Source organism: Acinonyx jubatus, chromosome C1 (genome assembly GCF_027475565.1).
Source record: "Acinonyx jubatus isolate Ajub_Pintada_27869175 chromosome C1, VMU_Ajub_asm_v1.0, whole genome shotgun sequence".
Lineage (NCBI taxonomy): Eukaryota > Metazoa > Chordata > Mammalia > Carnivora > Felidae > Acinonyx > Acinonyx jubatus.
The window spans coordinates 129,666,675-129,683,200 of NC_069381.1; the positions used below are offsets into that span (position 1 = coordinate 129,666,675).

At 33.5% G+C, this 16,526-nt stretch overlaps 1 protein-coding gene across 3 annotated transcripts in view; it reads right to left on the bottom strand.

The window, feature by feature from the left end:
• The window catches only part of LRP1B (LDL receptor related protein 1B), a 1,862,224-nt gene that overhangs the window by 333,642 nt on the left and 1,512,056 nt on the right, over nucleotides 1–16,526 (bottom strand). For all 3 annotated transcript variants that reach the window (XM_053214983.1, XM_053214982.1, XM_053214984.1), the window contains exons 42-43: nucleotides 14,260–14,449; nucleotides 10,871–11,075 (exon numbers count right to left, since the gene is read on the bottom strand). In XM_053214983.1, the coding sequence (XP_053070958.1) occupies nucleotides 10,871–11,075; nucleotides 14,260–14,449 (395 nt within the window). The remainder of the gene's footprint in view (nucleotides 1–10,870; nucleotides 11,076–14,259; nucleotides 14,450–16,526) is intronic.

The following is a 16,526-nucleotide window of genomic DNA, read 5'->3' on the forward strand; positions in this document are numbered from 1 at the left end:
ACTTGAATTATATCTCGTGTATGCAAAAGTATTGTACAAAGTAAATTAACTTAACCGAAGTGGTAATGTCTATCTTGAAAATGACAATTTTAACTAAGAATTTCACTAAGTATTTGAAGTATTTTTCAGAGGGAAAAAAAAGAAAGAAAGAAAAACTGATTGGTTCAGGTTTATTTCAGAAGCCTAAATTGAGGCCTAAAAACAGAATTCATGAATAAATTTTGCCTTAAAAAGGAAAAAAATGCTTAAAACTAAAATAAGTTGTCTCATCAAGTACCTTCAGTGAAATCAAAAATGAAAATGTTCAAAGGTGTGCTTAGAGAATCATCTGGCAGAAATGGTGAGGTGGGGAGTGTTCATTATTAGGTATAAAAACAAATAACAGTTAAAATCAACACAAATAATGTTTTCTAATTTTGTGAAAATTAGAAGTCACTGCGAATTTATATATGTAGAAAAGATGAGCCATGTCCTTAAATCTAATCAAGTGGATAAAATATATGTTCATTCAAAGATGGCTAACAATACCAAAATAAATATTTGACATTTCAATTATAATTCTTAATATTGAGGTCAAATCTTATATTCAAAACAGAATTGCAATTATTAATTTACCTCCAACCTTTCCTTATTCTGAAGACCTTAAATTCATACACAGAGGATTATTTAAAAAAAGAAAAAAAAACTAGTTTTCTTTTTCTATAAAAGAGGACTTTAGGAACAGTGTCATGAGTTAAGTGCTAGTATCTACATTTGCCTTGGAACAGCCTTGAAAACATACAAACAAATAAATCAAACAAACAAACAAACAAACAAACAAACAAAAATCCACCCACAAGCCAGTATGCACAGAGATCAGTCTTCTTCCACTTACTACATTAAAATAAAACATCGTTCAGCTTATCTTCAAGTAAGAAATCTGTGACATAGGTAGCCTGGAAAAAATCATTATCTTGAAAAATAATCACTCTGGGCGCCTGGGTGGCGCAGTCGGTTAAGCGTCCGACTTCAGCCAGGTCACGATCTCGCGGTCCGGGAGTTCGAGCCCCGCGTCAGGCTCTGGGCTGATGGCTCAGAGCCTGGAGCCTGTTTCCGATTATGTGTCTCCCTCTCTCTCTGCCCCTCCCCCGTTCATGCTCTGTCTCTCTCTGTCCCAAAAATAAATAAACGTTGAAAAAAAATTAAAAAAAAAATAATCACTCTGTCTTTAAGGAGGGATTATGGGGGAGAAATATTAGTTGGGACTTTTATGGCATTTGGAAGGAAGTAGGGGAAGGGACACTTTTATAAATAGCTATTAAGTATTTTTTTCATTGGCCTGAAATTTTGAGATTCCTTATTATAATAATTTTAATGAAACTAAGATAAATGCAATAATGGAACATTTGGAATCATCTAAGTCCTGTTTCCGCTGCATTTGCACTGAAACAGAGAGAGAGATGGCCAAGACAGCACACCCGCTCCCTCTAAAGTGGTTCCTACACCACTGCATTTACTGAGTGGCCTCAGCTGGATGACACCCCAATGCAACTCCCATGCTGCTGCACCTAGTGGGCAGCATTGCCTAGGACCAGCACACCCTCAAAGCAGCTCCCCCTCGCGGCATCCTGCAGGTGGCCTCAGCCTGGACTGGGGCTACACCCAAAATGGCTCCTACTCCACGGTGTGAGAGAGAACCCCACCCACAAGTGTGCCCACAGCAGTCTCAACTCAGCCACAAGAGAATGGCACACAGGGGTTACCACTGGAGCACCTGATTCCAGTGACCAGAGGGGAATGTTCTTCTGGGCTCCATAGGATACCTTCCACATAAAGCCACTACTTTCAACACTAGGAGATATAGTTGATCTACCCAATATATAGAAATAAACACAGAGAGTCAGGCAAAATGAGGAGACAGAGGAATATATTCTAATTAAAGAAAAAGAGGAAACCTCAGAGGAAAAAACAAAACAAACCAAAACAGAAACTAAACTGAATTGAGAAAAGCAATCTATCTAATAAAGAGTTCAAAGTAATGGTCATAAAGACACTCACAGAACTCAGAAGAAAGGATGAAAACGATGAGAACTTTAAGAAAGAGTCAGAGAGTATACTTTTAGAAATCAGAACTGAAGAATATAATATAAACATTTAAGAAATAATAGCTAAAACTTTCCTAATCTAGGGAAGGAAACAGACTTCTAGGTTCAGGAATCAGAGAGCTCCAAACCAAATGAACCCAAAGAAGTCTACACCAAGACATGTTATAATTAAAATGTCAAAATTTAAAAATGGAGAAACTTAAAAGCAATATGACAAAAGTAACTAGTTACATACAAGGCAACCCTAAGACAATCAGTGAATTTTTCAGCAAAAAATGTGTAGGCTGGAAGGGAGTAGCCCAACATATTCAAAGTGCTGGAAAAAACAAAACAAAAACAAAAACAAAATACCTTACAACCAAAAATACTCTACCTGGCAAGATTTTAATTCAGAATTGAAGGAGAGATAAAGAGTTTCTCAGACAAAGTTAAGGTAGCTCATCACAACTAAATCGGCCTTACAAAAAATGTGAAAGGGACCTCTTATTTTTTAATGTTTATTGATTTATTTTGAGAGAGAGTGGGGTAGAGAGAGAATCCCAAGCAAGTTCCATGCTGTTAGCACAAAGCCAAACCAAGGGCTTGATCTCATGAACGATGAGATCATGACCTAAGATGAAATCAAGAGTTGGATGCTTAACTGACTGAGCCACTCAGGCAGCCGACAGAGGGACTTCTTTAAAAAGAAGAAGAGGCCATAACTAGACATAAGAAAATTATAAAAGACAAAAAACTCTTAGTAAAGTAAATATATAATAAAGGTAGTAGATCAACCACTTATAAAGCTAGTATGAAGGGTAAATGACAAAAGGAATAAAATCAACTATAGGTACAGCAATTAGTTAAAGAATACACAGGGGCACCTGGGTGGTTCAGTTGGTTGAGCATCTGACTTTGGCTCAGGTCATGAGATCTCACAGTTCACGAGTTCGAGCCCCACATTGGGCTCGCTGCTATCAATGCAGAGCCTGCTTCAGATCCTCTGTCTATTTCTCTCTCTGCTCCTCTTTCTTTCTCAAAAATAAACATTAAAAACATACTCAAAATTTAAAGATGTAAAGTATGACCTCAAAACTATAAAACATGGTTAGATAGTAATAACTTAGTGTTTTAGAATGTGTTTTGTATTTTTTAATTTTATTTAAAAATTTTTAAGTTTATTTATTTGAGAGTGAGACAGAGAGAGCAGGCAAAGGAGGGGCAGAGAGAAATAGAGAGAGAATCCCAAGCAAGCTCCATGCTGTCAGTGTGGAGCCTGATATGGGGCTTGAACCCACAAAACTCAGGATCATGACCTGAGCCAAAACCAAATGTCAAATACTTAACTGACTGAGTCACCCAGCTGCCCCTTTTTATTTTAGAGAAAGAGAGCATGAGTGAGTTGGGGAGAGGGGCAGAGAGAGAGAGAAATTATCTTTTTTTTTGGTCTTTTTTGAAAGGTTATTTATTTATTTTGAGAGACAGAAAAAGAGAGAGAGAGGTCACAAACATGGGAGGGGCAGAAAGAAAAGGAGAGAGAGAATCCCAAGCAGGCTCTGTGCTGTCAGTGAAGAGCCCTACATGGGGCTGGAACTCATCATAAACCATGAGATTATGACCTAAGCTGAAATCAAGAGTCAGATGCTTAATCGACTGAGCCATCCAGGCATCCCAAGAGAGAGAGAATCTTCAGCAGGCTCCACACCCATCACAGAGCCTGATGTGGGGCTCAATCCCACAACCTAGTGATCTTGACCTGAGCTAAAATCAAGAGTCAAACACCCAACTGACAGAGCCACCCAGGCACCCTTAGAATATGTTTGATCTTAAGGGACCCTCAACTTAAAGTAGACTTATTATATGTAATATATACTTCCGTATATTACATATATATTATATATTACATATATGTAATATATACACATATAATATATATGAAATATATACATATATAATATATGTGTAATATATATATAATAGTGTAATATATATGAACACCAATGTAACCACAAATGAAAAACTATATAATTATACAAAAAATAAAGAGTAAGTAATCTAAACATGACACTAAAGAACATCAATCATAAGGGAAGAAAGCAAGAGAAGAAGAAAAGGACACGAACTACAAAAAACAGTTAGAAAACAATTAACAAAATGGCAATTACATACCTATCAATAATTACTATAATTACTACAAATGTAAATGTACTAAATGTGTCAATCAAAAGACATAGTATGGGTGGCATTGGTGGTACAATGTTGAGCATACTACCTTCCAAAAGACATAGGTGAATAGATTAAAAAAGAAAAGTTCCATGTCTATGTTGTCTACAAGACAGTCACTTCAGACCTACAGACATACAGGATGAAAGTAAAGGGATGGAAAGAGATATCTCCATGCAAATGGAAGCAAAAAGAAATGTGGGTAACAATACTTATAGCAGACAAAAACAGACTTTAAAACAAACTATAACCAGAAACAAAGAGGACGTGACATAATGATAAAGGGATCAATCCCCCAAGAGAATATACCGATTATAAATATCTATTCACCTAACACTGGAGTTCCTAAAAATTTAAAGCAAATATTAACAGACATAAAGGGAGAAATTGACAGTAATACAGTCATAGTAGGAGATTTTAACACCCCAGATACATCAATGAATAGATTATCCAGACAGAAAATAAATAAGGAAACATTGGCCTTCAACTACATTAGACCAGATGGACTTCATAGATATATACAGAACATTCCATCCCCAAACTGCCAAATATATTGCTTTCAAGTGCACACGAAACATTCTCCAGGATAGGTCACATGTTAGGCTACAAAACCAGTCTCAATAAGTTTAAGAAGTATTTTTCCTTACCACAATGGTAGGAAACTAGAAATCAGTTACAAGAGAAAAAGTAAAATTTCACAAAAATGTACAGATTGAACAACGCTACTAAGCAATGAGTCAATGAAGAAATTAAAGAGGAAATAAAAAAATACATGGGGACAAGTGAAAATGGACACAAAATACTCTAAAATCTATGGGACTCGGCAAACAAAAAAAAGTTCTAAGAGAGAAGTTTAGAAGCGATGCAGTCCTACCTTGAGAAACAAGAACTTCAAATAAACACCTAACCATATATATATACATATATATATATACATACATATATACATACATATATATATATATAGGACCCAGAAAAGAACAAAGCCCAAAATTAGTAAAAGGAAGATAATAATAAACATCAGAGCAGAAATAAATGACATGAAGACAAAAAAATAGAAAAGATCAATACAACTCAAATAAAGTTCTTTAAAAGGCTAAACAAAATTGAGGCATCTGGGTGACTCAGCAGGTTAAGCAACTGACTTTGGCTCGGGTCATGATCTCACTGCTCATGAGTTGGAGCTCTGCGTCAGGCTCTGTGTTGACAGCTCAGGGCCTGGAGCCTGCTTCGGATTCTGTGTCTCCCTCTCTCTCTGCCCCTCCCCTGCTCACGCTGCCTCTCTCTCTCTCTCTCAAAAAGAAATAAGCATTAAAAAAAAATAAGGAAGAAAAAGACTAAACAAAATTAATAATCTTTAGCCAAATTCATCAAGAAAAAAAAGAGGAGCTAAATACATAAAATTTGAAATCAAAGAGTCCAAGTTAAAACTAACAACACAGAAATACAAAGGATTATAAGAGACTACTAAGAATAATTGTATGCCAACAAATTGGACAACCTAGAAGGAAAAGGATAAATTCCTAGAAATGTACAATCTTCTAAGATTGAATCAGAAAAAAAAAATAGAAAAAATGTGAACAGAAGGATTACTAGCAATGAAACTGAATGAGTAATCAAAAACCTCCCAAAAAACATTTTACTAAACATATGAAGAACAGTTAATACCTATTCTTCTCAAACTATTCCAAAAAGTTAAAGAGGAAGGGATGCTTCCAAATTTATTCTACGAGGGCAGCATTATTCTGATACCAAAACCAGACAAAGGCACTGCAAAAAAAGAGAAAATTACAGCCCAATATCCTTCATAAGCATACATGTCAAAATTCTCAACAAAATATTGAATTCAAATAAAAAGGGCAAGAGGACATGAATAGACAGACATGTTTTCAAAGAATATACAGATGTATGCCAAAACATACATGAAAAGATGCTCAACATCACTAATCATCAGGGAAATACAAATCAAAACCAGAATAAAATATTAGCTCATTCCTGCCAGAATGGCTAGTATCAAAAGCAAACAAACAAACAAACAAACAAGAAATATTAAGTGTTAGCAAGGATGTGGAGAAATGGAAATGGTCATGTGCTGATGGTGATGCAGCCAGTATGGAAATGAATATGGAGGTTCCTCAGAAATTTAAAAATAAAAATCCATATAATTCAGCAATTCCACTTCTGGGTATTTATCCAAATTAAACAAAAACACTAAATTGAAAAGATATAGGCACCCATATGTTCATTGCAGTATTATTTACAATTGCCAAGATGTGTAAGCAACATAAGTGTCCATTGATAGATCAGTGCATAAAGAATATGTGATATATATAAATATAAACATAAAAATAAATATAAATAATATAAATATGTGGTGGCAGTGAGAATATTTAAAATCTCTTTCAGCAGCTTCATACATAACAATACAGTATTGTTAAATACAGCCAGCTAGAAAGTATCCTGGTTTAGACAGGAGTGCAAAATGGAGAGGTGAAATCTTTACTAGGTATATAACTTAGTCATAAAAAAGAACAATCTTGTGCCTGTTGTGAAAACATAGATGGACCTAGAGGGCATTATGCTACATGAAATAAGTCAGAGAAAGTCAAATACTGTATGCTCCCATTTACATGTGGAACCTAAGGAACAAATCATCAAACAAAACAAAAATAGACTCACAGAATAGACAAAATCTTTAAGAGTTAATAAATAGTCTCTAGATTAAATTTTGAAAACAACATTAGAGGATTTTAAAAATCTATTGTTCATTGTATTACCAAAACATTACATTTATCTTAAATTAAGTAGAAATCAATGAAAATAAAGATAAGGAAATCTAGATGACTATAAGAATGTAATAAATTTTGAAATATTTTCTCAGTTTTTGGGTCTGATAGTTTTTTTTTGATGATGATGATAAAGCTACTTTATGGAAGAAGTAGAGGAAAAGTATATGTAATTCTTTGTTATTTGAGACAAAATTGGTTGGTGTCCTATCCAGGAATAAAACCATAACTGTTAAACTAATGCTCTCTTGCCAACACTTAACATCTCTACAGGAAAGAAACCTTTTTTCCCCAATTTTATTGAAATATAATTAACATATAATATTGTGTAAGTTTAAAGTACAAGATGATGATCTGATATTGTATATGTTGCAAAATGATTACCACAATGAGTTTAGTTAATACATCGACCACCTCATATAGTTAGAATTTGTGTATGTATGTGATGGTGGTGAGAATATTTAAAATCTCTTTCAGCAACTTCAAATATACAATACAATATTCTTAACTATAGCCAGCCAGAAAGTATACTGGTTTATACAGGGATACAAAGTGGAGAGTTGAAACTTTAACTAGGCATATATATATATTTTTTTAATGTCAAAAGAAATCCTTTAAGTTATATTAGAGATCTGATGACTGAACCCCTTAGAGTAACTATAATTACCACACATAAGAATATACTGTGGGGATAAAAGCAAAGAGGTATATAAAAAAAATAAATTGAAGTGGATAAAGCATTACTATAAGGCACTATGGAAGCATTTTCTGTATCAGGACATAGGAGAAAATAATACCACATCCAGACAATTATTTTCCTGTTTTCCTATTTTTTTGAAATGCATTATCGAAAAAGTTCATTTGGAGTTTCTTTGGTGTATTCTGAGGGATATACTTTTTGTATTTTATCCTCATAATAACCCTGAAAGTTAGGTAGAGTTAGTTTCGCATATTGGAAAACTAAAATTTATGAAGATTAATGATTTGCTTGAGGTCACGTGGCCTTTATGTTTATTTTGTTTTTACTGATGATAGCAAATTTTCATCTAATAGCTACTATTTTATTTTGTTAAAAATGTATTTAATTTATTTAAGCTAAGAAGAAAAGAAATACAATTTACCCATTTTTCCCATCTTCAACCACCTCTTGTAACCACCAATCTGTTCTCTGTATCTGTGAGCATGTTTTTTAAATACATTTTTATTGTGGATATTAATTTTGTTAATAACGAATATATGTGTACAAGGGAAGAAGGAACATAGTTGCAGAAAATGGGGTAGAAAAACCCAGAGGATATCTTCTAAACCAAGGCATGAGGCAAAGGCCCTAGGGATAAAAAAACATTATCTTGATACAGAGCAGCTGAACATGATGAGCACCGAAAGAAATCTGTGGAAGTAAAGAATACTCTAAGGTGAAAAACCTCAGGCAGGACAGCAGGCAACATAAGCATGGCCACTCATAAGTATGGCCACTAAAGCTGTGCTTACACAAATAACATAGCAATGTTGTCCCTCTCCACAACTCAACTACCCTCACAAACAAAATAAGTAGGCTGCTGCTGCTGCTTCCTCTCCTTTTTTTTTTTTTTTTTTTTGTAGGCTGCTTCTTAAAGTCACTGAACAATACACAATATCCTCTGGTGTGAATATGTAAAAATATGACTTCTATGAGGTTGTTTTGTTAGTTTGTTTTTTATGATTCCACATGTAAGAGAGGTCATAAAATATTTGTTTTTTTCTGACTTATTTCACTTAGCAGAAGGCCCTCAAGTTCCATCCACACTGTTGCAAGTGGCAAATATCACTCTTTTTGATGGCTGAATAATATTCCATTGTACAAATATACCATATTTCTTTATTCATTCGCCTATGGATGGACGCTTGGGTTGCTACCACATCTTGCCTTTTGTAAATAATGTGGCAATCAACATAGGGGTCCATATACCTTTTCAAATTTGTATTTTTGTTTTGTTGGTTTAAATACTCAGAATTGCTCGATTATGTGGTATTTGTATTTTTAATTTTTTGAGGAACCTCCATACCATTTTCCATAGTGGCTGCACCAATTTACATTTTCAACATCAGTACATAGTGTTCCTCTTTCTCTACATCCTCTCCAACACTTATTTCTTGTCCTTTTGTCATGAGCCATTCTAACAGGTAAGAGGTAATATCTAATTGTGGTTTTGATTTGCATTTTCCTGATGATTAATAATGTTGAGCATCTTTTCATATGTTTGTTGACCATCTGTATATCTTTTTGGGAAAAATGTTTATTCCATTCTTCTGCCCATTTTTCTTAATCAGTTTGTATTTTTGCTATTGAGTTGTGTGAGTTTCTCTTATTTTGGATATTATCCCACATGGATTTTAATGGGAAAAGATAGATCAAGAATTTGATTACAGCTATTGCCTTTACACAAATTGAACTCATCAGGTCTTACCTCATTATTCTCATGTTCCTTAAGCACTCAACTGTCCTACATCAGTACTACGCAAAGTACTCACTCCACAATTAGATGAGGTACCTGTACTAGAATGTAAATCAATATATTTCTTCTTTATTCAAGAAACTCTTTATCACTCTCTGTTTCTGCCTCTCTCTCTCTCACACACACATAGACATAAACATATCTATAGCTACATATATCAATACATATGCATATATGTGTATATATAATTAGTTGCACAGGGAAATTTTTCTGTATCTATAATATATTAATATATAATGCATATTTATACACATACATAATATACAGGCATATATGTATATATCTTTATAGGTATACCTTCGATTAAATTAAACCGTACGCTTAATGATAGAGATTAGGCATTAACGAACTATGGCATGCTAGCTGATTGCTTGTTTGTGTAAATCAAGTTTTACTGAAATACTGTCACACCCATTCATTTACATATTCCCTACATCTGCTTTTAGTACTTGGAGGCATTATAGTTGTGTAGAGACAATATGGCACACAAGCTTAAAATATTTACTATGTGGCCCTTTAGGAAATGCAATGGAGGAGTAAAGAGCCTCAGGATCATTTTGTCCTTCAGGCATGCACCAGGCTGGGGCTGAACAGGTAAAGGTTTCTCCAGCCCTATTACCACCAAGATCTCAACTTCCTGAGCCCTGAGCATTCCCAGTTTCCAAAGACTACTTCCAAAGACTACTAGGGTAAGCGGGGAAACGCTAGACTCTGACTATTCTATGGGCCCTAAATACCTGCTGTAAAGGCTCTACAGGGGCAGCATAAAGACTGTTCGATTAACATTATTTGGAACTTAGAGGAAAGAGAGAACATGCATGACTATGAAAGGATTCCCATTCTTGTCTCTTCAAAACTTTTTGGGTTGCTTTATGGACCCAAGCACAGAAAGAGGATTATTTTCTTCTTTTCCAATGTTCTTTTATCCTAGGGCAGCAAACCAATTTCATTTCACATTAAAAAACAAAAACAAAACAAAACAAAACAAAAAACTAATAATAAAGCTTATGCAATCACTCTAACAATTCCATTTCAATTAATAATTAGGAAAAACTCAGTTATTGTTTCTCTAGAATAAAGTTTGTAAGAGTTACACTGTCTCTATGGTAGCAAATGCACTTGAACAAATTTTTCAAAATATTATCCACAGTCTTCTTTTTCATTTTATATTCAATTGGATTGGTTCAAACAATTCCATATTTTGAAATTCCTTGACAGGCATATTTCAGACAAGCATAAAGCATATTTCTTTCAAATGTATAATTGCTTAAATCTATAATCAAGAAATTCTCAGTTAACTTACGTATCTCTGGGATCCATCATATTCACACCTTTCAATTTTTCCTAGGCTGCCATCTGAGAAATACAGCTTCTCTGCACGGTGATCAATGGTGAGACCATTTGGAGTGAGTATGTCGGTACTGACCACCACTTGAGCATTTTTTCCCGTTAGGGTGGATCTCATGATACTTGGATGCTGTTCATTCCAGTTGGTCCAAAACATTAAGCTAATTAAAATAAAAATTGTGATAATATATTAAAACTTTCATTAACAATAGAGACATTAGGAACATGGTGATGTCAAGCTATTTAAAAAGAAGCAAAGAGATTTGTCTCAATTCTATGACCCTTAACAAAGTCTAAATAAAAGTGGAAATATATATTTATATATGCATATATGTTTTTCTCAGTTTCTTAAAAAAACCTGGAAACTATTTCTGAGAAATAATTATCTTGTACATTCTCTCAAATAACAATTAAATTGAGTCAGTTTGATGTACATTAAGAATTTATTTAAATCACACACAAAACAGTTATCTTAAATTTTCTATGAATTGCAAATGTATTCTAAATTATTAATATCATGTTTCAGCAGATTGAGTAAATTGTTTTAGATATCATTCTTAACCTAACTTTATTTCTTTTCTTTAATTGGTAAATATCAATTATCTCTTTTCCTTCCTGCTTTGCTTTTAAATTTTGCATTCTCCTTTGTATATGCTTTAGAGAAATACAATTAATAAACTCCTATATTTCTTTAGTTTCTTTTTTTTTCTCTTGTCTCTTTGTCAATGTAATTTTTCTATAAATAACAGTATTGCTTTTGGAATTTCAGAGGTTATTCTCAACTCCCTAAAAATATTATCTATTACTTACAGGTTTTATAGAATGATTTACATCAATGTCTGTCAATCTATTCTTTGAGGAAGCCTTTACAAGTCACTGTTAAGAGTAGAGAGTCTATAGAGTTCCAGTTTCTAATCCCTATTTTTACTGAAATATTTTTTCTTTCTATTCTTCTACCTATAAGACTGTCCCTAAGAGTTTATTTGAAGACTGATTACTGCTGTTGAGAATGATACAAAGGAAGGAAGGAAGGAAGGAAGGAAGGAAGGAAGGAAGGAAGGAAAGAAGGAAGGAAAGAAGGGGAAAGGAAGAACTGAAGAAAGGAGAAAGAGGGAGAAGTTGACAGGCAGCCCTCTTTAAATATCTGAAAAAAATATGCTTTATATATACTGACAGAGAAAAACTATTTAATATTTACAGTAAGATCGTATATACTATTCCTATGTGTAATCATTTAAAGGTCATGCAGAATTATAGCCAACAAAATTTTCAATAGGTGGTTTTTGAATATTATGCAAATATTTACTACTGAACAATATTCAAATTCACAACAAAATCTTTCTACTTGCTAATTTAAAATATAACCACTACCAATTAAGAAAAGCTGGGTCAACTATGCTCTTTGTTAAAATATTTCATAGCCTTTTCTTCTATCCTGTGGAGCATAAAAGTGTTCTAAGTGAGCAAGTATCAAAATTTTTTGTCATATGAATGAGTAAATTTGCAAAAAACAAATGACATTCCACTTTCTTAAATTATGCAGTTTTATCCACACACTGACTTTTAAAAGAATAAAAATAAAACATTAGTTAAATAAAGCATTTATAATGTATGCATAAAGTATTAAATACATAAACAGGTTACCTGCAGTATTTTCCTAAATTATTGGCTTTAGAATTATAGAATTTCTGAGATATTAGTGTTTCTTTAATTCAACTTTTATTTCAAAAATAAAACAGAGGCCAGAGAGCTTGAGTGATTAAGATTGTAGGAACTGAATCAAGTTTTGGACTCAAATAGTTTTTTTTTTTTTACCGAGAATTTAAGATTTTATTTTAAAATTTCTGTTAACTGACATTTTCAACAGTGATTTGAAAATGTCATTGATAGGCATAATGAGAAAATATTTTTATACTTGAAACTTTAGTTCTATGTAATTCTACAATTAAAACATGTTGGTGTGTTTGATTATAATTTACAGTTCACTATATGCAAGATGAGAGTGTAATTTTAGCTTATGTAATAAATACTGTATGAAACTGATCACTTATAATATTATCAGTGATCTCTCTTATGTTTATTTCAAAATCGTCTAAGAAATCCCTTTGATTAGCTGTAGGACAGTTTAAATTGTGCTAAGATTCTCCTGGTGAACCGTCAGGATTCATGCAGTCAATTCAAAACCAAACTGTATAGTGACAGGTCAATGCTGTAGCAGAGCTAGCTTTGCCCAGGCACCAGAAGGGCTGTACCCATCTGACCTGTCACTGGAGCTGTGTGGGGAATCAACTTGCAACCTTCAGAGTCTTCATTTCTGAGATGAAAGTTTCAAGTAAATTGTATAATCTCATCTTCTAGCTCTGTAAGTGTCTGGATTTAGTGATTCACACACTGAGTAGTTTATGCACTTCTTTCAAGTGGTCAGGGTCAGTGTTTATCAGTAATTGTTTTATTTATTCTTCATTTTTTTTTTACCACATGTAAAAAGAGCTCTTCTGTTTCTATTTAGTGACAGCCAAATTAGTCTGATCTTTATTTGTTTAATTTAAGAACAAAAGGACTTTCTAGTTGTTAACAAATGTTCTTAACATTGTAAGAAAGTAGAAATACATGGGTATCTTTTTTCTACATAACCCAAGCTTTGTTCTTCTTTGTTGTATAATTGCTTCCTTATGGCATCCCCCTGAAACAAGAATTTCTTCTAATTTGCTTAGTTTTTATTCACTCTATATTATAGCCTGAGCATTTTCTCTTGTCATGAATTCTTCATAAGTATTACTATAAATGCCTACACAGTATAATATCAAACACATGTGGACAATTTAGTCTGTTGTCAAGTATCTACTGTTGAAAATATAGCTGCACACGAAGATTTGTTGTTGTTGTTTGTTTTCTCTGCATTTCGATTGGAGAGATCCCTAGTTATTGAAATTACTTAATTAAATTACACAAAAACATGTGAATATGTTTTTATACATGTGAATATTTTAGGTTTTAATACATGTGAATATTTTTTTTCACATTTATCATTTCAATCAGCTATGCATGGATGTATTCTTCATATATACTTTTCCCTGACAATATTGTCTCTATTTTTCCTTTCATCATTTAAATTTGCTTTTGCTCGAATTCTGATCGAGTTGATACCTGGCACTTCACAAGTCCAGATTCTAATTATTCACATTTACGATGCTCATATTAAAAAAAAAAAAAAAAGCTTTATGAAGTGGGGAAAAGAACACTTCAAAGAAAACCTGTGTTTTTAAAGTTAATTCTTTTAAAAATTAACATCACTTCGATGATCTTTGACTTATAATGAAGAAATAACAATTCACTGTTTCTTACTTTTGGCATTCATCCAGGGCTAGCACATGTGGGTGGTCATCTTCTGACATGGCAATGACTGCTTCCCTGTCAAATGCTCCTGGCCGAGTCTGGTCCACTGTGTGTCTGGTGATGGATGAGGTAGTGGAGCTGGTCCAGTACAGTGTATCCCAGGCTCTGTGATAAGCAAGTCCTTCGACAGAACCTACATCTGATGGGGGAAAGAAAAGAATAAATTTATGCTTTTACCGATAAGACATGGTTTTTGGACAGAAGAGGCATTTAAAATATACAGTAAGACCTTGCATTGTGAGTAACTTGTTCTGCTAGTGCTCCACAAAACAGGCAAACATTTCTAACACATTCGAACTTGATAAACAAGTGATGCCTTGCAATACCAGTAGTACGTGACGCTGAAGGTCAGGTGATCCCAAGGGAGACAATGGTTTGTGAAATTCGCTTTGATATGTGAGTACTTTGGATTACAAGCATGTTTCTGGAACAAGTTATGCTTGCAAACCAAGGTTTTACTATATTTGTATATCTATATGCAATTTTAGCAATAATTTCTTCACACACTTTCCAGAATAAAAATAGAATAATTTTGATGCCTACGAATGATAGCTGACTACACACAGAAAACTGAGCTATGAAGTGGTATATTTGTCACAAGAGCAGTTTTTGTAAAATCATGTCATTAAAGACCGAATGTTTTCACCCCTCTCCCTTAAAAAACTCAATTAAACAATTGATTTTTATTTAAGAAAACGGTGTCTCTTTTTTTCATAACTTTCAATATGTATACAGTGTGCAACAATTTAGACATGCTTTTGAAAATCGTGTTAGAGATACCTGCAAGGCACAACCATAATGAATTTTATCTTAAAACTATATCTGAAGACATAAAGTAAAAGTAAACATATAAAAAACTACAACAATATCAAAAAGACAAGCCCAACATCACGCTTCCAACTATCAAACAACGGTAGAGACTTTTTTAGGAAGTTAATGTAGTAAGTTCTTAGACTCAATTCAACTAATGTGATATAAAAACAAAAGAAAATGAAATAAATTACCAGCTAAGGTGTGCTTTAAATGTTGCCAGAAAAGATAAATGGTAGTATGTAGATTTCAATACATAAAAGTGACAATGTGAAAAACAAGAGTAATTATTTCTTAAAACTGTGTTCCAAATTACTTGGATAACACAAGATAGCTGTTTTATTTTTCAGAGGTGCTTTGAGTACCTTTTTTAGTATAACCAAATTATTACAGTTTTCCCTTCATGTTGTCTGTTTTCCTCAGTTATTATTCTTAGCTTGCTTAATTTCAGGAAGAATATATATAGCTTTGGCAGTCATGCTAAGAAATTAAAATTATAACAGGCAGAGCTTTTCTTCTGTTTTTCTCTCAAAGAATCTCAGAAAGGAATTATTCACTTCTTCTAAAAATAGGTAGATAAAAAAGGGTTTTTTACAGGTTTAAGATGTGTAGTTGGATGGTTAATAGGACTTATTAGGAGTGCAAACCATATTAAAGTCTTTTGAACTAGATTTCTTTAAGGTGATTAAGTTTTCTTATTCGTTGTTGTTTTTCTTGCACACAAGAGAGAAAAAATCCACCAACAATAATACTACAGCTACCATTTACTGGGCATTGCCTTTCTGCTAGGAATTGTGCTGTTTTGCATACATCACTTTATCTGTAAAGTTACTCTGTGAAGTTTGTTTTATTCTTCGTCTTGTCCTAAGAAGGTCACAGGACTGATGGAGTTAAAGATGTTTTACACGGTTTCATCTACTCTCAAAAGCCTGTATTCTTTCACAGTACCACAGCCCCTATCACCTATTCTCAATCCACACAAAGCTGGAGCCAAACAATCAACTCATTAGTTTCAGCTGGTCTGATTCCAGGTGAATTGTATAACCAGTCAGTTACTATGAGTGGCCTCCTCTCATACATTCAATAGAACAATTTATAAGAGATGGATGTGGGTGATTTGTATGGAAACCTAGGCCAGAGATGATGGAGAAAAATTCTTATACATAATCACAATAAAATCTTTATAGAAATCATATGGTGTTTCTACTTGAGGTGAGTATGTGGGAGGTTGGTAATGGTCAAAGGTGCTTCAGTTATTAATTAAAAAATCATCCACTCCACTGTATTTTTTTTCAATTTTTTTAAGTTTTATTTATTTATTTTGAGAGACACTGAGAGCATGCAAGCGAGGTAGGGACAGAGAGAGTGGGGAGAGAGAGAGAGAATCCCAAGCAGGCCCTGCACCA